General features: G+C 40.3%; 1 protein-coding gene across 4 annotated transcripts in view; it reads left to right on the forward strand.

Annotated features, from left to right (window-relative positions):
- NHS (NHS actin remodeling regulator) overlaps positions 1-25441 on the forward strand; it is a 368117-nt gene that overhangs the window by 318671 nt on the left and 24005 nt on the right. For all 4 annotated transcript variants that reach the window (XM_025372269.1, XM_025372270.1, XM_025372271.1 and 1 more), the window contains exons 2-3: positions 298-450; positions 4895-5028. In XM_025372269.1, coding sequence (XP_025228054.1) covers positions 298-450; positions 4895-5028 — 287 coding nt within the window. The remainder of the gene's footprint in view (positions 1-297; positions 451-4894; positions 5029-25441) is intronic.

The raw sequence follows: 25441 nt of genomic DNA on the forward strand, positions 1-25441 counted from the left end.
ATGAGCTACTGTGCCAAGGGTGAGGAATGAAGGTACGGAGAGGAAATTAGCTAGTCATAGGTAGACGGTTGGTGTCTTGGAGCCTTCTGTGCCTCGGCTCAGGGGCAAAGGTTGTTCCTATCAGTATCGTAAATGCCAAACCTTTCTCCGGCCTTGAGTTAGTTCTTAATGTGAATGCAGTAGTCTGGACTTCCACTCCACCCAGACTTTACTCCTGTCCTCTTCCCCACCCCAGGGTTGGCCAAAAGCACAACTTAAAACCACTGATGGACAATGCTCTGTTTCTTTGTCTTGCAGCCGTCTCCAACCTGGACATCGAGAGTAAGCTGAGTGTGTACTACCGCGCCCCGTGGCACCAGCAGCGCAACATCTTCCTCCCGGCCACAAGGCCACCCTGCGTGGAGGAGCTGCACCGCCATGCCCGGCAGAGCCTGCAAGCCCTGCGCAGAGGTGACAGATCCTGGGCTCGGGGGCTTTTGCAGGAGACAACTCAGAGGTTGTCCCATCCAGGTGTCCTCTGTCCCATCAGCCCCAACACACCCCCTCGTTGTAGCAAGTACTTTGAAATGCTTCCGTTTCTACCCTGAAATGAAATCCATGGGTAATATGCCCTACCCATACATGTAAGAAAAAATAGCATTATGGTCTAAATATGATAATAAAGAGAAATTGAAAGGAAATTATTTATAATAATATCTATTTCAATATGCAAATGCTCAGGCGTGACCTCACTAGAAGACATCATGAAGCAGTCAGATGTTTGCACTTGTCAAAAGTAAGTCTGGATTAAGTACAGACCTTCAGAAACTATTCCAAGGGGCAGGAGGGCATGGCCATTAAAACTGGTACATTCAGTATATATTAGATATGGGCAAAAAAATAAATACTTTGGATTATAATGGATTATATGAGTTTGACTCATAAATAGGCACTAGGCTTTTCCCCTATAAGAGATTCTCATGGAACATTTAAAATTGTGTGAGACCTGGGACACCTTTTGATTGACCATCCTTTGCATTATGGGATGGCTGTCATCTTTGGCTCCCACCCAATCATTCTAACAATTAGAATGATCCCCTAGAGGGCTCTTCTGCTTCTCTTGAGAACCAGTGATCAGTCTAATGCCCCCATTCTTTAGTGGGTCACATGGAGGCCTAGAAAGGTGAGGAAACTTGTTCAGGGTCACACATAGCAGATCAGGTGTGGTACCAGGACCCAACCTAAGCATCTGAAATGCCTGCCAGAGCTCTTTTCCTCCTTGTCATACACTGTGTCTCATGGAAATAGATACTGATATTTACATGTCTCTCACAGTCCTGAGAAATCTAGAGATAGGCTCATAGCAGTCAAAATAGGAATACAGCTCTTTCTTACACTGGTTGCTTTTCAGTGCCTTAAAACCATTCTAATTAGGACAAGGGGAATAAAAAGTAGCATCATTGTTTTAGAGCCCCCTAAAGTGGGTATCAGTAGGGGACATGTCAGCTTTTTCTGGCCTTTAGATTCTTGCTATGGAGATAGATGGTGTCTACACATTCAACGTCTTTCTTCCAAATTCCCTGCACTCTTTTAAGAAATGGCATTTTGCAAAAGTATTAAAATGCAAGTAAAATATTTTAATGTCATTATCAAAGTGGAGAAACAAAATGGTGATAAATATTGTTTTCATCTTATTTATTCCACATTTGTATAACTCCTGCCTTTTCCCCTATCCTCATCTTTAATAGTTTGTTGCCTTCAATTACCATCTTTTTCTCCCTCCTCCTCTTTTTTCCCTTCCTCATCTTTTTTTTTTCATTTTAATGAAAGAGCTAACCTCCTAATATCCCTAAAGCAATTGTTTCTAAAAATTTTCCTTGGTTATTAGGGGAAGACAATGTGACACTTAAAATGAAGAGTGATGATCAGTATCCTCTAGAAGCATCTTTGGCACACTTACCGTTCACTTCAATTTTATAGTTGGCTAAAAAGTTCTTTTTTAATTTAAGCCACCTTCTGAAAATCTTTCTTTCCACACTTGCCATTCCTTTTCAGCCTGGATTAGGCACCCTTCCCATAATATTCTGTGCATCCTCCCATCCTGCCACTTATAATCTTATAAGCAACCACTATGGGCCTGTTTTGCCGACCAACCACTAATAAGCCATTAATCTATGAGCAACTCAAGGGCAAGGATGATATCTTATTAATTTATTTTATTCAAAGCACTTAGTATGAAGCTGACATATAGTAGGTCCTCAATGAACATTTGTGGAACTGAATCAAGTTTTGCAGAAAACTGGTTGAACACTGAGGGCACAGGATGACTATAAAGGAATCTGATTGTTCTCACAAAATCCTTTCTCAGGTCTCATCATTAGAAAGCTTGGGTAACATTAGCCCTTTAGGTGTAATTATTTTTATCCCTTTATTTTATTAATAAGTCATCCCTGATCAGGATTTTATGGATTCCACCAGATAACACCAAGCTGCTTGTAAACTATCACATTTCACTGCTTTGTCATGTTTAGACTTAAAGCAGAACAGAAGAACAGCAAGTGCCAATATCAGTTTTCTCTGAACCTCCTCCTGGGGGTGGTGAGACAGGGATGTAGGGCCTCCTGGGGTTTGGAAGGAAGACTGTGGAGATGCGTTTTACCCTCCACAGACTGGCTGTTTTGCGGTTGGCTCGATAGCATATCTTGGGTGTAGTAGTTTTAATAGCACTGCAGAGAGCCATAAACAAGAATTATAGCCATCATGGAATTAAAAACATGCAGTGTAGAATTAAAATTAGAAAGTGACTTTTTTTTTTTTTAACCTTGTCCAAGAAACACAATAGCATACTGCTGTATTCATCAGCATAATCTGCTTCTGCCATCTGGTGGCCATGAATAATACTGACCTATCAGACAACTGCCATGCTCAGCAAATGCCGCAGTGAGCATCCCTGTAGGTTCCCTATTTGGACAGCTGGAATAGCCTGACTTCCACCATGACGGAGTGGATAATGAAGCACAGACAAATGAGGCTGTGGTGGCAGCAGCTCTGTGCTTCTTTTGGAGGTGAGACTGTAAGGAGACAGCTGGGGGACCAAGATTAAAACCTAGAAATTGGCTGCCTTCAAGATCTGGTTAATAGCAAACCCCTCAACAAATTTTATTGAAGGCAAGGGAGTGTTCTAGAACCTAGGAGTCAAAAAGCAATAACATATGCTGCCCACAAGGAATCCCTGGTCTAGTGGAGAGACAGACAAGTAACCAGGTCATTTCAATACAGTGATAGGGAGGCTAAGAAGAAATGTACCAAGTCATTCCATAGAGCTTCAGGGAGGGCTTCATGGAGGAAGTAGCATCTAAATGTATTTCAAGTTATTTAGGCTCTGATTACTTTTTTCGTTTTCTTAGTAATTCTTTAATGCTCAGAGCCAGTAATGGCTTTATGTGATGCTATTGTTTATGTTCATAAATCATGGAGAGAGAGATTCATAAGCAACTATAAATAGATAATTATATTTTATATTTCCTTTCCTTTCAAGTTTCGGGCTGCAGCATAAGTTTCATTGGTCTGAGGGAATAAGGAGCAGGATTCCACTGCAGTTTCAGGCTCTAGTGAACTAATGTTCTCCCTACCTCAGCACCAGAAAAAAGGTATTATTAGGGAGCCATTAACCTAGCCTGCCTACTCCCAGCCTAGGGCAAAGAAAGATATATATTTAAGATTGTGTAGGAGGGGAGCAATTGAATGGAAAATTGAGTTGATGTTTCCCTTCCAACTACTCCCCTCCTTTCACTTCTTCCTAACCAGGAACACCTGTAAGCGGCTCTTCTGTATGGATTTAACAATGTAAACACTTTTCATTGTGTTACCCATTTAGAAAAGCCCACTGTTTGCTTGCATAATGATGGTGGCATTGGAGGTGGGCACTTTAACAAGGAAGACATTTATCTTAAACAGCCTTCTGATAAACATTGACTTTGGAGGCAGTTTAGCAAAGACTACCTACATGGTTTTGAAGACTTTGCTCTAATTGCTTATGGGAGCCAACATTTGTCAGAAGAATCCCAAGCAAAGGGAGATGGGGAATACTATCACACCTTCTCGACACAGACACTATGTTCAGGCGGCGAGGCACACGGACAGCCAAGTCAGACATGGATAGAAATCAGAAAGTTCAAGAGTGCTCAGTTCCTAGTTTAGGGGGCAGCACATTGAATGGGGCAAAGAAAATGGAGCCAGCATTGGGGAGGCCTGTCAGAAACAAGTAACAGGACCTAGAAAAGCCTATGGCAGTGAAGGCACCTGCCACAGCCCATTCAAAATACAGAGAAATTGAATACATTCTAATTTTTAAAACTAGACTCTAATGAAAGCATAAATTCACTTTCAGTCACTCAACAAACATGTGATGCAAATACTCCCAACATGAGTTATTTCCAGGTACCAACGGTTGAAAAATGGACTCACACAAATTCCTGAATATGTAGCAATCAGCTCCCCTGAGCCAGTGACAGCCAGCTCCCGTACCCAGTGAGTGGGCCAGGCAGCTCTGGTGTGTCTGTGCCTACTTTCCACTCCAGTACTGATGGCAGCAAATCTTCCACTATGTTCTCAACTTTTGTTGTTGTTGTTGTTGCTTGTGTTATTTTGAAATAAGTCACACTGAACTCAGAAGTGAACCCTCTTGTACAGATTATGAGATGGACCCACTGAAATGTATGCATCCAATTTCGTATTAATAGTAAGTGAAAGTTCAATTAAAAACCATTCTGAAAATCTTATTTGGTATACAAATTAGCTAACGTAATGAAAACTCACTTTTTTTTTTACAGCCTTTTGCTAACACTCCCAAGGGGAAAAGATAAATGGAAAATGCCAAGTGTATTTCAGTATTACTGCTTTTTCTCCTTCTCAGAACACCGGAGCCGGAGCGATCGCCGAGAGCAAAGAGCAGCTGCCCCCCTTTCCATTGCAGCTCCTCCACTGCCAGCCTACCCTCCAGCTCACAGCCAGAGGAGGCGTGAGGTTAAGGACCGTCACTTTTTAACGGTAAGCTTGGTGGCCACCTGTAGCCCTATGCTTGCTCCTGAGGAAACATCAGTTTGTCTGGGAGTCAGTTTCCTGCCTCCCAGTGAAAGAGGCTGGGCTGGCTAAGAGCTCAAATCACGGGCATTTGGGAACAAATTAATTTCCCCTGCTTTCATTCCTGAAAGAAATGCCTCTTTTTTGGAATACAGACATATTTTTTAGTTAACTGGTTGCACAATGCAGTAAAGCAAGAATAGTTACAGACTAAAATCAGGAAAAAAAAATATGTACTTCAAACCTCAGTTCTTCTGCTTGCAAGCTGAAGGATTCAGGATGTTACTTATGTTCTTTGCCCTCAGTTCCCTCATCTGTAATACAGGGATATTAATAGTACCTGGTTTATAGGGCTAGAGGATTAAATGAGATAAGGCATGTAAAGTGCTTAGCCCAATGACTGACTGATACAGAGTAAGACCTCAAGAAATGTTAACCACAACTGCTACTACTGTTATTACTAGTAAAGTAACAGCATGGCTGACTTGGTGGGGTGATCTGGTAAAGAACTTTAGTGTTGTGAAAAATTACCATTTGAAGAGTAATCATGTCATTATTTCATGCTTTCCCATTCTCCAAAGGAGGCTAATTCTCCAGGGTAACTTAATACCATGGTGATGTCATCGCCTCTGCGGCTTTCAGCCCTGACCAGATGGATGTGGCTGTAACTCAGCCCAAGCCCTTAAGCATGGGTCACAGATGATGAAGCTGAGCCCAGCTCAGAACACCAGCAAGCACTATCAGCAGCCACTACAAACACATCACTGCAGATGTGCCTTCTAGGGCCTCAGTGGGGACAACTGAGCACTTTGTGCCTCTAAGCAGGCAACATTGAAGTGAGGGACTATGGCTTTTGGGACCAAATCAGCCCACACTGCCTGTCTGAATGTCTGCATTCCTGCTGTCTTGTCATTCTGGTTCAAGATCCAAAGTCTAAAGAAGTTACAACAGTGTGGGTATGAGTTAAGGTTTTTATTAGAAATTAAATTTGCATGTATGACTCTAAATTGTGCACTCTTATGGCTTTTACAATATGCAAGAGAGATGAAAATATTTGGGTCACATGGTGCCAAATATCCAGCCAAAAACAGACTTCATCTAAATGAATCCACATGATATAACATATCCAGATAAGACCTTGAATGATATTGGACAAAATATAAAAACATTTTTCCTATTTGTAGCTGGACTGCAGGCAGGTCCTTCAGTGCTCATCAAGTGCACACTGAGTGCCATGTCGCACTCACTACATTGTTGCACTGCAGCCCAAGGATAAGAAAAGGAGATAAGGGCCTCTTAGGGCTTTCTAGTTCTTCAGATAGAGCAGTTTCACGTGCTAGTGATTGTCATAAAGAAGTTCTTAAGCAGCTCAAATCTGCTTGCTGAGGCATTTGCTTTTAATGAGGCATTTTCTGCATTAAAATGTTAAAAATATTTTCCCATTCATTATAACATGTTTTATGGCTAATTAAGTTGGTTTTCTTGGAAGGGGTAGGTGAAAGAGAAGAATTTTGAGTATTTACAGAAATTACATAAAAATATAACCCTTTTTCATGATCTGCATAATTTTTAATAATGTCTAAATACTAAAGTAAGACTATAGGAAAAGCTTAAAATGATGAATAGCAATGAGAGTACTTCATTTACTTACCTAAAAAATATCAATAAAAGAGGACTATGGATTACACTTAGGTAAACTTCAGTAAGTTTGTCCATCCCAAATGATAATACTTAGTATTTCTAAGTAATTTTAACTGTTTATTTGTTCAAGAGTTTGGGTCACTACAATGATTAGAAGATTTTCATTTGAGTTATATCCCTTAGGCCTGGATAGAACATAGTTCAAGCTTACAAGACTGTATATTGCTGAAAGACAAATGGCTGCAGGTAAAGGGACAGGAAATTTGTAGTTAAATTGCTAGATAGACATTTTCTTAGACAACTCTCCTTTCATGTATGAGATTTGGTGAAGCCATGCTTTTCTTCCTTTAAGAAAGCATTCATAATGAGATTGATATACAGTCTTCTGCAACTCTGCAGGCTATTGTACTGTACCTTGATCATTAATGGCATGGACCATGAAGTTAAACTGCCTGACTTTGAATACCAGCTCTAACACTTGCAAGCAGTATGACCCTGGCAAGTTAGTCATTTCAGTGTCTTGGGAATGGGAGTAGATAGTACCTCATAGCCTTGGGATGATAATTGAACGTGATAATACATGTAAACAGTACCTCATACATAAGTACTATATAAGCATCAGACGTTATTATTAGCCAATCAATTCCCTGAAGTATCTATTATATGGTGATAAGATCATAGGTCTAACTGTGTTTAAATCCCAGCACTACAACTTTCTGGATGTGTAACTTGGAAAAAGCTATTGTATCTTTCTGACTCCCAGTCTCTTTATCTGTAAAATGGGGATAAGATCAACTTTTCAAGGTTGTTAAAGAGGCTAAATATGACATTTTATAAATAAGATTAAACTATGCATGTGTATTTGTGCAAGTGCCCAGCACAATGCCTAAAATACCTGAATGTCAGTCTATATTGAAATCATTTATAATAAAATTCTTACCATCAAATGAAAAACCTTAACATATACTCACATATACTAGAGGAAGTATAAACTGTTACACTCTTTCTAGAGGGCAAAACTCTAAATATTCATAACCTTTGATCCAGCAATTTTACATCTAGGAATTTATCCCAAGGCAATAATCAGTGTATGCAAAGATTTATTCACTAGGGTGTTCATCAAAGCACTGTTTACAATGGGAAAATTAATCACAAATATCTCAAATGTCCAACAATAGGGACTTAGTTTAATGAATACTGATATAACTATAGGATAGAATACAATATCAAAAATAGTGTTAGAGAAGAATATTTAATGACATGGGAAAATGTATGTTTTATTATCAGGGATTTTTACATAGTTTATAAATTTGTGTATAGTATAATCTCAAAAAATGTCAATGACTGTATATGTATGTGTACATATACATATGCATAGGGGGAAAGGGCTGGAAGGTTGTATATCTGTGATTCCCAAACTGTGTGCTTAGGTGCCTTAGGGCACTGCAGTGAACTCCTAAGGGTGCCATGGGATATTTTAAAATTTCAAGGGACAAAGTGTCATCTGTCTGGTGGCATCTGGTGATGGCTCCAAAGTAACCTCATAACTCCTACAAGTGAGAAGAGAGGACGCTTGGTTTCTTGACATTTAATTTGTACCAAAAGTTCTCTAGGGGGAACTCACAGGAAACAGGACAAGCCAATTTAGCATAAAACCCTAAACGCTTTGTTAGCTGAAAATTCAAGGAGTATCTCTAATTAAAGCCCTTCTAGGAGTCCTTACTCATTAAGGGTGGCAAAGGAGGTCATTTCAGGGAAAGGCTTCCTAAAAAAAGGGTATCTATTCCATCCTGCTGGATTCTGAAATTCTATAGCCAGAGATTAGTTTAAGATCATTTATTTGGGACATGAAGTTACTGTCGACCGGAGCTACAGGGAAGAGATCGAAACAAACTTCACGAAATCAACACTAGTACATAGCATCCCAGCCTTTTCTTTAATGCACCACAGAAACTACAGCTTTAGGCTGGTAAAGGATCTGAAGAGTTATCTGGGCCTAGCTAGGAACCAAATGTAAAAAGTTTGTAGTAAAAATGTTCCCAAGGGCAATATGAAAGAGAAATTGCCTGGGATCGACTTCTGTCCACATGAACTCTTGGTTGCAGACTGACTTGTTAAGCATCAGAATACTGATTATTTAGGGAAAGGTAGGGAGAGGAAAGGGTCCCCAGTGAGGTGTGTTTGTGTACTTTAGTACTTTTGTTTACAAAAACCCAGTTACTGAAAGCCATTTGCCTCCAGGCAGAATTTCTGGGGAATTTTTCTTCCTTCTCTAGGCTGTGGTCAAATTGAGAATGGCAAATGGGTATCAAAACAGGAGCGTTTGCCAGAGCTGTAACAGGTATCCTGTTCCCTGCAAATCCAACCATGTGTTTTCACTCTTGGTACTAACCATTAGAAGTAGTCCACACAGCTTTTTTTTTTTTTTGGTAAGAAACAATACTTTTATATGCTCAAAAACTATTAGACTTACAGTGCTGATGGCTGGAAAGTAGCCTGTTTGAGGCAGTTGAATACATAGGTTTTTTGGTGGATCAAAATATACACTGAGACTCCCAGGTAACTGATGATAATGGTGATACCCTAGGTCCCCATCTCCTATTATTTCCTCCAAAAATGATATTGAACAAGAAGGTAAAAATAAAACTACACAGAAAAACACACCATCAGCATAACTTGAGGACAGAGAATTCCCAAACATCACATTGACTGCTAAGTAAAAAGAGAGAAAACACCAAGTCTCAGCATATTTCCTCCTGTTACAAGGTGAGGGAGGGCAGATTCAGAAAGCTACATGGAAGAGACGAACTAGCAGTGGGTCTTAAGATTGATATAAAACCACCACCAGAAAAATTGTCTGCCCTAAGTCTGAAAAATAGTACAAATTTTTTCAGATAGACACAAACTACAAAAAAGGACCTAAAAGTATGTATATTTTACAGGAGCAGTTTTCTCATATAGAGAAAAGCTTCTGGGGGAGACAAAGACAAACAGGAAGGGAAATCTGCCCTTCAGCAATTGGGAGTGAAGAAAAAAAGGGGCAAAAAGGAAATTTCTAGGACCCTGCAAGACAAAATAAAACCAAAACATTCAAGGACACGCAGGAGTTGTGTGTGTCCTTCAACTCCTGCATCACCACCAAAACAAACAAATACACTGAAATATTCGACTTCGACGAACTGACAGAAGATGGTGCCATTAAACCAGGGATCTTGTGAAACACACCAAAGCCACACAAATGGAGTAAGAGATAGATTAGCAGATCTACATAGAGTGATTGCAAAAGATCAATTAAAGAATATATGAAGCAAGGGTTTTATGTCCAACCATGCTGTACTTCAAGTATAGAAAAGCAATTTTCAACATACAGGAACTTAGAGAATTTTACACCCATGAGTCCTTTATGAGGAATCTACCAGAGGACAAGCTTCATCCAACCAAGGAATAATTGGGGAAATGTCAGCAAAAGGATGGGTAGCATACATTTTAATACATGTAAATGTAGATCTAAAACTAAAACTAAAGTGCACATGAAGATAGAAAACTAACGTGCAATTTTAAATGTTGTGACAACAGAGAATGATGCAACTAAAAATGAGAGAAGCGAGAGGTAAAGAAGAAAATAGAATAAGCTAATTGATTATTGTCTAGGCAATAAGTGACTGTTAAAGGATACCAGTAAGAACTAGTCAACCGGATAGTAAAGGCTTGAAAAATAAAACAGGGGACTAAGGACATTAAAATGGTATAAGAGGCCGGGCACGGTGGCTCACGCCTGTAATCCCAGCACTTTGGGAGGCTGAGACGGGCAGATCAGGATCATGAGGTCAGGAGATAGAGACCATCCTGGCTAACACGGTGAAACCTCGTCTCTACTAAAAAAAAAAAAAAAAATAGCCTGTAGTCCGAGCTGAGCTACTCGGGAGGCTGAGGCAGGAGAATGGCGGGAACCCGGGGGATGGAGCTTGCAGTGAGCCAAGATCGCGCCACCGCACTCCAGCCTGGGCGACTGAGCAAGACTCCATCTCACATAAATAAATAAATAAATAAATAAATAAAATAAAAATAAATAAAATAGTATAAGAACAAAGAAGACTACTAGCAAAAAACAAAACAAAACAAAAACAAAAACAAAAACAAAAAAAAACTTCCTAAATACCAAAAAATTGTTTTATATAAAGAGAGAAGACAACACATCTTATGGAGGAAGAAACATAACAAATATAACAAAATACACATAATTATAATATTTATCAGAGTTTAGTCATATCAATGAATATGAGTGAGCTTAATTTGCCTATTTTAAAACTTTTCAATTTGGCTCACAAAGCAAACCCAACTATATGCTGCATACATTAAACACACACAAGATTTTTATTTATTAATTAGGTCGTGATTGTTTGAAAAAACATGACCAAGAAAAAGAGAGAAAGCACAAATAAAATAAGCAATGACAGGAAAAAATACCACTGAAACAAAAGAAAATTTAAAAATTATAAGAGACTATTTTGCAGACCTCTGTGCAAATAAATTTGAAAACCTAGATGAAATGGGTAATTTCCTAGAAGAAGAAAAATTGCCAGAATTGGCCTCATTAGAGTTGGTAAGCTTAAACAGACTGACTTCCATGGTAGAACCAGAAGAAGTTATTAAGGAGACATGCCACTAAAAAACGTCAGGCCTAGATGGTTTCCCAGAGGAATTCTACTAAACCTTCAAAGTCCAGATGTTCCCAATGCTCTTTAAATTGTTTAAGAGCATTGAAAATGAAGCAAAACTTCCCTATTTATTTTATGAAGCAAGTATAACATTGACACCTAAACTGATAAAGACAGTCCATAAAAAAGAAAGATGAGTACAGACCAATATCACTTATGATTATTGATTCAAAAATACTAAATTCAACATTAGCAAACAGAATATAACATCACAGTAGGAGATTAATATGCTGTGACTAAATGGGATTTATTCTAGGAATGGAAGGTTGGTTCAATATTATGAAATCTACTAGTATCATATATCATATTAACAGATCTAGGAGGAGAAAACCTATATGGTTAGCTCCTTTTATACTGGCTAAGCCTTAAACAAAATTCAATATCTATTTTTAATTAGAAATGCCTCTAATGTTTCCATACATATATATGCCTCTCTCTCTCTCTCTCTCCCTCTCTCTCTCTATATATATGTATATGTATATATATCTAATGTTAGAGAAACCCCCATTTACAGCAATAACAAAGAAGACTAAATACTTAGGAATTAATTTACTAAAAATGTGTAAAACTTTTATGAGAAAAACTTTAAAGCACTCCTTAAAGACACAAAATTAGACTTTTTCAAATAGAAAGACATCTCCCTGAAAAAGGAAACCTAGCCCTACCAGACATTAAGATATATTTAAAGCCTCTACAGTTACAATATTGTGGTATTGGCACATGAATAGACAGATGTATCAGTAGAATAAAACACAAAGTCCAGAAGGAGACCAGAGTATATATAAAAACATTCAATAAAGGCAACATCACAAATAACTGAGGCAAGAGATGGAGTTTTTTAATGATGCTGGAACAACTGCATAGCCATTTGGTGAAAGGAAAAATTTGATCAGTGTTTCTCAACCTCAGCACTGTTGACAAATAATTTTTTGATAAATACCTCTTAAAAATTGAGGGATAAAGAAAAGAGCAAAACCTTGGAAGAAAAATTGAGGAAAAGATGTGAACAGACAATTCAGAAAAAATATAGATATGTTTCTTCAACTGAAGAAAAATTGTTTAAGCTCACTCTCAATTAGAAATGCAGGCCGGAGCATTCTGCAGCCTGTAATCCCAGCATTTTGGGAGGCTCAGGTAGGAGGATCACTTGAGCCCAGGAGTTTGAGACCAGCCTGGGTAACATGGTGAAACCCCATCTCTACAAAAAAATGCAAAAATTAGCTGGGCCTGATGGGGTGTGCCTGTAGTCCCAGCTACTCAGGAGGCTGAGGTGGGAGAATCACTTGAGCTTGGGGAGGTTGAGGTTGCTGTGATCACACCACTACACTCCAGCCTGCATGACAGAGGAGACTCTGTCTCAAAAAAAAAAAAAAAAAAAAAAGGAAGAAAGAAAAGAAAAAAAAGAAATGCAAACAACACTGAGATTCCACATATTACCTATTAGACTGGCAAAAATTAAACAATATAACAATGTATTCTGTTAATGAAACTGGAGAAATAAGCACTCTCATACATTGCTGGTGGAAATTCAAACGTGGTCCAACCTAACTGAGGGCAATTTGGCAATATCTAACCAAACTACATATGCACTTACCTTCTGCTTTTGCAATTCTACTAAAGATACACCTCCAGTAACACAAAAAGGTTATTTCTTTCAGCATTGCTAACAATTACAAGATGTTGGAAACAACCCAAATACCTATACATAGAAGAGTGATGGAGTAAAAGCAGCAGGAAGACCTTTATGAACTGATAAGGAGTGATTTCTAAGACATACTCTTAATTGAAAAAGGCAAAGCCCAAAAAAGTGTCCACAGTATGCTACCCTTCACTTTAGAAATAAGAGTATATAGTCATATAGCACATAATAACATTTCTGTCAACAACAGACTGCATATAGTCTGTTGGGCCCATAAAATTATAATGTCATATTTTTGCTGTACCTTTTCTATGTTTACCTGTGTTTAGATACACAAATACTTCACATTGTTTCACAATTGCCTACTGTATTCAGTACAGTAACATGCCATACAGATTTGTAGCCTAGGAGCAATAGGCTCTACCATATAGCCTAAGTACGTAGTAGGCTGTACCTTCTAAGTTTGTGTAAGTACACTCTAAGATGTTTGCACAAGAAAATTGCCTGAGGACGTATTTCTCAGAATGCATCCCAGTCATAAGTGATCTATAACTATATAAGAAAATATACAAGTAGCCACTTATTTGGATAAAAGAGTCCATTCTGCTGTGACACAACATATGCATCCCTAAAACTCTCCACACTATGCAAAATTGCACAATAAAAAACAAAGGGCTTATGGAGAAAATGAAGTTAGGGGCACAACACTCAAAAATTTCTTCCATGACCACACACACACACACACACACACACACACACATACACACAAATAGGAACCTAATAAAATACAATAGCACAGTTTTACACATTGTAAATGGTTAAAAATACACAAATACTGCAATAAATTGGCACTTCACCCAAAAAAGTCCTGGAGTTGGCTGGGAGTTGGGCAACAGAAGGGCCACAGCTTATGAGTTACTGGGAAGGACAGGATGGAAGGTTACCTGAAACCGGAGGGAAGGTCATAACACCAGGTGTGGGCAGGTGTGGCTCCTAATATATGGAGTGAACTGAGGTAGCGGGTAGATACTTGATATGTGTGTGTGTTATGTACTCTTATGCAGCTCAGTTCGGCTGTGTGCAGTTGCTGTGTTCATCTAGAGAGTCTCACATTATGCTCAAACGTGAATACCTAAGATATCTTAGATATTCACGTGATACCTAAGATATCAATCACATTGGAACAAATTTGAATCAATATCAATCACATTGATATTGATCACAGTGGAACAAACTTGAACTTTCAAAACATGCATTATAATGAAATTGACTGTACAGGAAGGATAAACCAAAAATAAATGAGATGGATTTCCCTACAGGGGATGAGTGGGAGTGGGGTAGAAAAAATGGGGGGATGGGATGGTGGTGGCAGGTTCAAGGGGGATGGCATTTCTCTGAGTATATTTTTTGGGTTATAGCTCAGGTAATGTTCTATATATCCCCCCATAAATAAATAATTATCATCAACCAGGATGTGAGGAGAACCCCAAATGGAAAACAAACAGCACCACATAAACCTAACTACATTACAAATGAATAACAACCACCCTGAAAGAGGTGGGGAAGAAAATAGCTAACCTTTAATAACTTTGGAAAGCAGTATTTTTGTTTCATTTTAACCACAAATATTTATTGATAGATTAATGAATATAGTTTTAAATGGAACAGTAAGGCATAATTGTGGATTAAAACACCTTGCTTCATGCCTGTAATCCCAGCACTTTAGGAGGCTGAGGCAGGCGGATCACTTGAGGTTAGGAGTTTGTTCGAGACCAGCCTGGCCAACATGGTGAAACCCATTCTCCACTAAAAATACAAAATTAGCCAGTTGCGGTGGCAGGCACCCATCAATCCCAGCTACTCAGGAGGCTGAGGCAGGAGAATCACTGGAACCTGGGAAGCAGAGGTTGCAGTGAGCTGAGATTGCACCACTGCACTCCAGCCTGGGTGACAGAGTGAGACTCTGTCTCAAAATGAAAACAAAACAGCTTGCTATACAACCAAAAGGGGAAAGTCATATACTTAGGAATTTTAAATATGCAAGTCAAAGAGCCTTTGAGGTACCCCACAGATGACTATCAGATAATTCTTCCCTTTTATACAATTCCTGTATTACATCACTTGATCTCAAAGTCAAAATTATACTTTAAAAGGAATTCCTCATTCTTTCACATTCATTCACACTTAAGTCATCCCACCTGGCCACTCCCCTGATTCCCACCCCTTCCCCATCCCTTGAAGGTGGTATTCTTTAGCCATTCCCTTCCTGAATAATTGTGTGGGTCACGCGCGGTGGCTGATACCTGTAATCCCAACACTTTGGGAGGCTGAGGCTGGTGGATCACTTGAGCTCAGGAGTTTGAGACCAGCCTGGGTGACATTGTGAGACCCCCGTCTATAAGAAAAAAAAAAAAAGAAAAGAAAAGAAAAGAAAAAACAGCCAAGCATAGTGGCGCACACCTGTAGTCCTAGCTACTCGGGAGGCTGAGGTGGAAGGATCACTTAAGCCCAGGAGGCAGAGGCTGCAGTGAGCTGAGATCATGCCACTGCACTCCAACCTGGGTGATACAGCAAAACTGTGTCTCAAAAAAATAATAAAAAAAGAATTGTGTGTAAGTTTTCCTTCCTAAGCAAGGAAGCAAGCAAACAAGTAAGCAATGAGTCAGAGAAAGTCCACCAAGGACAGATTTATGAATGAAGAGACTTACACAGACAGATGTTAGGATGACAACAACCTGATTACCTGATTCAATGAAGTCTAAACTAAGCTGACTCTAGCAAAGAAGCTGCACTGGCTTGCTCAGAGGCCTATCATTCCACCTCAGATTGGCCACAAATGTGAGACCATGTCTCTAAGGCATTAGCAGTGGTCTACATGAGGAGCCAGGAGGCTCCTCAGCCAGGCGGCTGATGCTACAATACATTTGATGCTTTAGATCTCCATTAGGAGCTGACTATAGCTTCCAGCATAATCATTTGCCCCATGTAAAATCCTTCAAGATACTGAGGACAATCTTTAAATCTCAGATAGGATCAATTAGGAATTTCCTTAACAGTAATCTATTTGGAAATGTGAAGTGGAAAGCATTCCAGTGCACATAACATTGAGGCATAAACCATGCTGCAGAGGTGTGAATGCAGGAGGCTCAATAGGGTGCCCAGCCTCCTTGTTCAAAAAGCCATGAGAAAGCCCCCAGGCATATTGTCAGAGCAGCCATTGTGGTGGCGATGGTGTCCCCAAACTAAGCAAATCAGCAGGCATATGGCTATTTTCTGAAGAACCAACACTGCACTAACAAAAGTAGCCATGTAGATATGTGTGTGGAGAATCACAGGCCAGAGAAAGAGAATGACCTGGGCAAGCCACCTAGAACACTTGGTTGTACACCTTGCGCCTTTCAAGAAGAGCATCTCCACTAGGTGCAGTGGCATGTGTCTGCAGTCCCAGCTACTTGGGAGGCTGATGCAGGAGGATCGCTTGAGCCCAGGAGTTGGAGGCTGCGGTGAGCCATGATGACACCACTGTACTCCATCCAGCCTGGGTGACAGAGTGAGACCCTATCTCTAAAAAAAATTAAAAATTAAAAAAAAATTTTTTTTGAATTAAATTTTTTTTTTCAATTAAGAGTATGTCTTAGAAATCACTCCTTATCAGTTCATAAAGGTCTTCCTGCTTCTTTTACTCCATCCAGGCTGGATGGAGTGCAGTGGCGCCATCTCGGCTCACTGCAAGCTCCGCCTCCTGGGTTCACACCATTCTCCTGCCTCAGCCTCCCGAGTAGCTGGGATTACAGGCGTTTGCCACCACACCCAGCTAATTTTTTGTATTTTTAGTAGAGATGGGGTTTCACTGTGTTAGCCAGGATGGTCTCAATCTCCTGACCTCATGATCCGCCCACCTCAGCCTCTGAAAGTGCTGGGATTACAGGCATGAGCCACCGCGCCCTGTCAAAATTTTTTAAAAGAAAAGTATCTCTATCAAGCAGACCTTTGATGACTGACTGGGCAGAATGGAGGGGACCAAGAGATGGTCACATTGTTCTGAGAGAAGTGCTGGTCCCTGAAAAGCTCACGGGGAGACAACATCCCAGAGTCCCATTTATGAGTGAAGGTAAATAAAAACTTCCAGACCACAGAACTTTCTTGCCAAGTCAGAAATATATTCAATAGGCACAGCTTGGGGTTCCACGTGTAACAGAGGGAATTTGGGGGGTTAATAAAAAGCAGGGAGACTAAAAGACCAAGTGCAGTTGCTGCATTCACACCTCTGTTGGGTGACAGAAGCAGGAAGCAAAGGACATAGGGACAAGATTGAAGGAGCATGCGGAAGCCTACAGTCTAGTCCAGTGAATTAGCTTGGCATGGTTCCCCCTCTCACTTTCTCAGACTGGATGGACATGTGGCGTCAGCAGCAGAAGAGTGGAGATAACATTTAGAAATGGAGAACCAGTGAATTCAGACTGAAGAGAAATAGACTGGGTGTACTATTCTGTAATGCCCTGTTTGCATCAAAGGCAGGCTTGTGTTGACCAAGCACATCTGGAGTTGTCATGCATCAATAGTAGCATTTTGGGAGATGGGGCATGATGGGGTATAGGTGGGGCTGGTGGACAGGAGGACTCTCAAGTTCCAGTTGTTAAATACTAGAGAGTATGGAACAGTTTAGTCTCAGTTCTTTAGTCAAGAAATCAGATGTTCATTTTCTGTTCTATGTCCACCTTCTCCAAAAACTTAAAATATCCTGTGAAAGATATTGCATCATCCCCATCCCAGTTAGCCTCCTGGATGGTTCTGTCTGTGATAATGCCCAGTCGCTCATCTGAGTTATTCCCTCTGACCATCATGCACAGCTCCTGTAACAGCTCACTGCAGATGTTGTCTAACATCTATCCAAATCATATAATTAAAAAGCAAAGTGCAGTTTGTTGCTTCAGCTGTCAAGTGGTTCTGGTCCATTCACATCTTTGCTCCTTTTGTCATCATCAATGGGTCAGAAATGAGCCAAGGTTCTTATGAATCCACAGAAGTTCACCTGGTCCTCCCCATCTTAACCAAGTGACCAAAGTTAATATCACCAGTAAGGGAACACACCTGTGCATGGACCTCCTGATGTGATGCACTGAGATAACACTTCTGTGAGAGACCCTTGTCAAAAAATATGTTGCCTCAATCTAATCATGAGAAAACATCTGACAAACCCCAACTGAAGGACACTCTATAAAATAATTGACCAGTACTCTTTGAAAATACTAAGGTCATGGAAAACAAAGACTCACGCCCATAATCCCAACACTTTGGGATGCTGAAGTGGGAAGACTGGCTGAGCTCAGGAATTTGAGACCAGCCTGGGCAACATAGCAAGACCTCATCTCTACAAAAAAAAAAATTTTTAAACTTAGCCAGGCATGGTGGTATATGCCTGCGGTCCCAGCTACTTGGGAGGTGGAGATGGGAGGATTGCTTCAGCCTGGGAGGTCGAGGCTACAGTGAGCCATGATTGCATCATTGCACTTCTGCCTGGATGACAGGGCAAGACTCTGTCTCGAAAACAAAATAAAACAAAAATGAAGGGGACTGAGGAAATTTGACAACTGAATGCAATGTGCAATCCTGGATTGGATCCTGGTTGAGGAAAAAAGCATCAATGGGAAAACTGACAAAATTTAAATAAGGTTAATAGATTAGTTAATAGTATTTATCAATGCTAATGACCTGGTTTCAACAGATGTACTATGGCTATGTAAGCTTTTCCATTAGGAAAAGCTGAGTAACGAGTAATGGGAACACTCTGCTATTTTTACAACTTTTCCTTAAGTCTAAATTATTTCAAAATAGATACACACACACACACACAGTTGGCACCATAGACATTTCACAGTTTCTGGGTTGGCACTTACACCCCTAGTGCTTCTGATGGATATATGACTTCAGGTGAAGGTGAGTTCACCCAAGAAATGCTTAGTGCAGAACTTCTTTAGTTTATATAACAAAATCTAGAAGATCGCAGAGAATCTGATCTAAGGTGATTAAAAGCTGTCATGGTATTGAGCACTTCGGCTCCGCGCACACTGTCACAGCATAGATTCCCATTTCAGACTATGGAATCAATTAGCCATAGCAGTTCACCCTTACCCGCTGCTGAATGGAATGTTCAGCTCATTGGTTCTCATCAGTCATGTCTTTCAGTCCAGGCCTGGATCTGCAAATACTTGGGACATGCACTTGCTCTTCCCTTTCGCAAGCCTAAGGCAGACATTCCTATTCAATTACAGCACTGTCTTCCACTGAGTCCACACAGTCACTACTCACCAGGGTTAGTACTTGAGTTGGAACATCTCCTTTTTCTGCTTTCACTCTGCAGTAGAGTCCATGAGGACCCTTGAAGTCCAAGTCCTTGCTTAGATTCTGTTATCTAGACAGATAAGTAAGGAGGTCACCCTTCCTTAAATGTAGTGGGATGCCAGCAGTCTCAACAAGTTTTCCTCTCCAAGCCTCATCAGAATGATCGAGGGGTGGGATATCTGATGGTCTCTATGGCAGTGGATGAAGATACTTGGTATGAGATGGAGCCCCTATGGCAAAAGTTGATTTGGTTCCAGAGGAACACTAAGACCTAAATCCTCATCATCAGGATCAACAGTGAATTCATTTCAACATATTGCCTTTACAGTTGTACTGTTTGCCAGACTTGATAAAATTAGCCAGGAATAAAATATCAGGGATTCTTTGTCATTTCACAGCCTGATAATCCAGGGATTTTAAAATAAAAGACTGATGTCAAATCAAACTTTTCTTTTTAGCAAGGATGTGTCTTTGAAGGGCAGGGGACATTCCAACTGCCTTACTGGGAAGGAAATGAAGGAAGTCACTCAAACTAGGACCCAGACCGTCTTAGTCATAGTTCAGAGCTATAAACAATGACCATGTTTACTCTCCCATTTTCTATCAGGAAGAAAAAAATGAGTCTTATGAGAAAGCAGCTTCTGAGAAGAATCAAAGTAACTTACAGGGGAGCTAGCCAGGAGAGAAGGTCAAAGACCAGAGCTGGCAGGAAGGGTGTTTCAATAGTACTTGACCAAGAGATAAAGACCTTCTCACTGCCTTGTTCTCTTTCCTATCCCCAGCCCTATCTTCTGTTGTTCATCCTCTTCCATCCTTCCCTTTCTCTGTGGGTTCATTTAAGATTTTCAGTTTTCCATTTGTTTACAATAGAGTTGGGATTGAGAAACGCTGATCAAGCCTTGCCTTTGCTATATAAGAGTTAGATATATCCAGACTTGTCCTAGACAAATCTATTTTACCTTTATAAATTGTCTTCATATGTCTTCATAAGCTCTCTCAAAAGTATTCTGTTGTTTTATGACCTTCTGTCTAAAATGGTTCTGTCCATCCAAATTAAATCTTTCTTGCTTCGGCTTAGGTGTTCTCTGTATCTCAGATAATTTGCTCCTTTAAATCAGTTAAGAAAAATACTAACTTTGCTATGCGAATCTTTGACATACAAATTCTTCTCTGATCCCAAACCTTCCGTTTTTCCGTTCTGCCCAAAGAAATAAGTTCAAATCCTTAGCCCAACTCTCCAGACTCTCTATAGTTGGGTACTAACTTACCTTTCCGGGTGGATTTCCCATAAATCCTTTGCACAGACTATAGACCTCAGCCAACCCAAACTACACATGCTTCTCCAGAAAACCTCCTGTACTCTCGAAACAATATCTCCACCTGAAATGCCCTTTCTCCCACTGTTTTCTCATTTATTCCTTCATTTTGAAAAAAAAAATTAACTGAGTGCCTACTATTAATAAGTACTAGAAGGATACAAACATGAATGATACATAATCTGTTTCATCCAGAGTACATGGAGACTAGAGGCAATTCTATTGTATTGACTTGAAAGTGTGAATGCCTAACTGGTGTGTGGTGTTGGAATGGGGTGGGGTGGCAGGATTAAACTTCGTGGAAAATGTAGTATTTGAGAAGGCCTTGGAGGATGGGGTAGAATTTTGATGTGAACACTGGGAGGAAAAGGATTATAGACCGAGGAAACCGTAAGAGTCAGGAGATGGAGTGTATACACGAGTTCAAATACTTTGCTTTGGCTGGTGAGAAAAGTGGTGTGTCAACAGAGGGCACTGGCTATAATGCTTCAGTAGGCCAGATCTTGAAGGATCTTGAATGCCAGACTAGAAAGTTTGAATTTATTCCATAAGCCTAGCAAATTATTGAAGGGTTTTGGGCACAAAAATAACAATGACCTGAAGAAGCTGTGCTTTATGACAATGTCAGGGTATGTGTGTATAGGATTAATTTCCTGAATCTCTAGAGATTGCTTTTTGGTTTAGTAGAGAGAGGAGTGTTTGATGTTAGTGTCAGGTATAAGATTGCAGAAGTGGTGATGCCTATATACCTCCCATTTAACTCACCTGTTTGGTCTTTGGAGAAGGGAGATGGATCTTGGAGACTGGCTATAAACAGCTGGTGACTTTAATTGTATCTTCTGTTCAGATGTGGTATTTTTCTTGAAGTAAATCAGCACAACACCTGGCCTGTGGAATGATACAGCTATTGACCACAACAAATTCTTTTCTCCTCTATACCCATTTTCAAGGCTAACCAGAAGCAGTTTGCTTTTAAGATCATTTCAGTTCTCCTCTCTGCCATAACATAAGCTGCAGAGATCATTGTCATGTTGACTCCCCACATCACGCTGGTTCATATTGTCCTGATTGGACTCAGAACAGGAAGCAGCAAGGACCTTAGATACCTTAGTCAAGAGCAATCCAGAGGGTAAAAGCCTGGTTCCATGTGGTTTATCAGTCAGGCTCCAGTCAGGAAAACAGAAACCACACCAGCTATTTTCACAAAAGGAATTTAACATAGGGACATTATTATTACAAGACTAACAGGGCAAATGGGAAACAGGTGACACTGAGATAGTAACAGCAGCAAGAAGCTAACACTCCCAGGGCTGGAGGAATGGAAGGAAGGGGTTGGAGTTATTGGAGCAGCCTGCAGTACTAGAACTCAGACCTCTGGAGAGTAACCATGGCCTGGCTGGTGCTGGTGCCTCAGGAGCTCTGAAGCTCAGAAGCTTCTGAGGAACTGGGACCCAGACCTTCGAGTAGGGAGTGCTGCCTGCCAGGTGCTAATGCATCAGAAGCTCCGAAGAAGGACCACACACAGCTGGAATCTAGAAAGGGGTACTAGACGGCTGGGTCTGACTAGCATCTCTGACGGGGGCCATAATGAGGCTGGTTCTGGGAGTGACGAAACAGATGAGGGCTGAAACCAATTGCCATAGCTGGGGGCAAAGGACCACTGCTGGGATGATGCTAACAGAAACAGTGAGTGCCAAGAAGTAAGTCCCTTCTTCCTCTTCCAGCCTTCTGATCTCCTCTTGCACTCCCACTGAAAGAACCTAACAGGGAGGAGCTGGCAAGGAAGAAATGTTTGCAAAGTCCCAGCAGGGCACAGAATAGGTTCAGAACTGAGAGACAATAGCTTAATAGCCAGCACAATAGCTAATGAAAACATTAACCAATGAGTCTGGTTCATATTAAATACTGTGAGAAATAAAGAAAATTCCTTACTACAGTTTAGTTTTGGAATTCTTTCTTTCTCTTTTAAATATTTACCTGGCAGTGGAACTGTCAATAAAAGTACTTGTCTATACATATCATTACAGAATATTCTCAGGTTGACATTCTGTTGCATGCCTGAGACTTTTTTCACTGTTCAAAATATAGGCAGACAATGGAACACTACTCACAATAAAAAGGAATGAATTATTGATAAACACAACAACTTGGATGGATCACAAAGGCATTATTCTGGGTGAAAGAAACCAGTCTCAAATGGTTACCTAGTGTATAATTCCATTCATATGACAAAAGACAAAGCCACAGAGATGGAGAACAGATTAGTGGCTGCCAGGGGTAGAGGTTGGGGGAGGTTGCGACTATAACGGAATACCACAGGGGAGTTTTGGGGGGGGTAATAGAACAGTTCTATGTCCTGATTGTGGTCGTGGTTACAAGAGTCTATACATGTGCTAACATTAATAGATCTGTACTCAAAACAAATAAAAAGGGAAAAACAGTAAAGGCAGAATGTGCATGGTTTATGTGTGAGGTCTTACATTTTTTGCTTTTTAAAAATTTGCAGTAATGAGGTCAAGTATGGCTCTACTGAGCTTCAGCCACAGCTGGCCTGAGTTAGCAGTGCAAAGGTTCCCTTGGAGTGGGCCTGAGTGTGTGTGACATTTCTGCAGTTACCACACGCCTCTGACTCCCCCAGCTGAGGGCCATAGAGGAGTGCTCCTATCACTTCTGGGCTGTTCTGTTGACTCACACTGCCAGCTTCTCTGATATGAGTGAGGGTATTTGCACTGTTTGTAGGAGTTCAAAGATTCTTTCTTCCCTGCACTTCAAAGCCTGGCCTGCCTTTTCCTTACTCATGTCTTTTATTTGGTTCTAGCAACCTTTGAGGGTTGATGGAACTGAGTGGCCCTTGGCAGTGGCTCCACTAATTGGCCAAGCTGACCACAGGGAATGAATAAGATACTGGCATCAACATCACAGTGATCATGGTCCAGTGGGCCCTGTTTTGTGTTCTTGACAGTACAGAGCAATTCCTGGGAATAAATGACTGTGCTGACCAGCCAGCAGGAAGCAGTCTCCATCCTGGGTTCTCTTTAGCCCTCTTTTCCATTCATGTGGGGACTATTTTCCACAAATGTTCCAAAATATAATTGTGTTATGCTTTGCACATTTAAAATGCTTCATTAATAGGATGTGATTAAACAAAGTGTTCTTGAACTTTAACATATATAAAATTATTTTGCATTCCATTACCCTAAGAATTTTTGTTCCATTACAGCTGAGATCAAAAGGAGAGAGAGAGATGCTTTGCAGTCACATACTCTCTTTCAGAAAGCCTCTTTTTGGGTGAAAACTGCACCATTGTCATCGCCATTCAAGCTTTGCTCACTAGGGAGAGTTGTCACACTCCAAACATCTACCAACAGGATAGGATTTAAAAATGAATGAGCATGTACTCTTTTTGTGTCTTGGCTGCTTTTGCTACATATACTTTTTTGAGATTGATGTTATTGTGTAGTTTTCCATTGTATGAATATAGGATTGCACAATCTGTTTATCCATTCTGCTGCTGGGAGATGTTTGGGTTGTTTCTAGTTGTGGGGTATTGTTTGTTTGTTTGTTGGCTTTTATGAATAAAGGTACTATAAGTTTTATAAGTATTTTATAAGTATTTTTGTGCAAGTTTTTTTGTGGACATACTCATTTTTCTTAAGTCTATATACCTGAGATGGAATTAAAGGGTATATATATATATGTTTAAGATTGTATACTGCCAAATAGTCTCCAAAGCTACACCATTTTACACTCCCACCAGCATTTATGAGAGTTCCAGTTGCTCTACATCTTTGTCAACATTAAGTGTATTAATATTTTTCATCTTAGCCCCTCTAGTCCACAGTGTGGTTTTCTTTTGAATTTTCCTGATGAGCGATGATGTCAAGCACCTTAATATATGCTTATTGGCCTTTTGTGTCTGTGTGTGTATATATATATATATATATATACACACACACACACACACACACATATATATATACACACACATACTTTTTTTTTTTTTTTTTGCAAAGTGTCCCTCAGGAGAATCAAGAAAGTGGTGATAGCTATATCTCTCAGGGAAAGGAAGTAAAGCATGATTTGGAAAAACAGACTTATTAATAAGAGGATATTCCCCAGGCCTGAATAATAATGCTTTTTGTGTTTTAAATAAATATTAATGTATATAGTGGTTAGAGAAAGAACTCAGTAGGCACCTGTTCCCAAATATCCCTCTCCACAACCATTACCCAGAACTTCGCCACAGTGACTGGAATAAATCACTGTGGATTGGGTTTTTTATGATGTGTTGTCAGCACCCTAATAAGGGTGCATTCTTTCTAGCACCCTAGAGGGGCTTCTTTCTAGCCTTGAAGCTGGCTGAAAGGTTAGTGTGAAGAGTTTGGGCACTTGGGGTTAAGGATGGCATGCCAGGTGGGAGTGCTGCATTCAGGTACTTTGGGTAAGCATGAAGGCTCTGACTGCCGAGGAGAGAGTGGTGGCAAAGGACAAACCCAGAGAGGGAAGAAGGCCTAAAACAGAGAAAGCATAGGATGTGCCTTAAACTTCTGCCTACCTCTTCATTGTGTTTACCCATGATTGTTCACCTTGATGAATGTTGGAGTTGAGGAGAGGGGAAGGGGGAAGCACAGGGTGAATGTAGAATGATGTTACTAAACATGTTTGGAAGATAAGAGCACAGTGCCAGCCTTTGGGAGACTTTGAGACAGTCTCAAGGGAATAAA

Source organism: Theropithecus gelada, chromosome X (assembly GCF_003255815.1).
Source record: "Theropithecus gelada isolate Dixy chromosome X, Tgel_1.0, whole genome shotgun sequence".
NCBI lineage: Eukaryota > Metazoa > Chordata > Mammalia > Primates > Cercopithecidae > Theropithecus > Theropithecus gelada.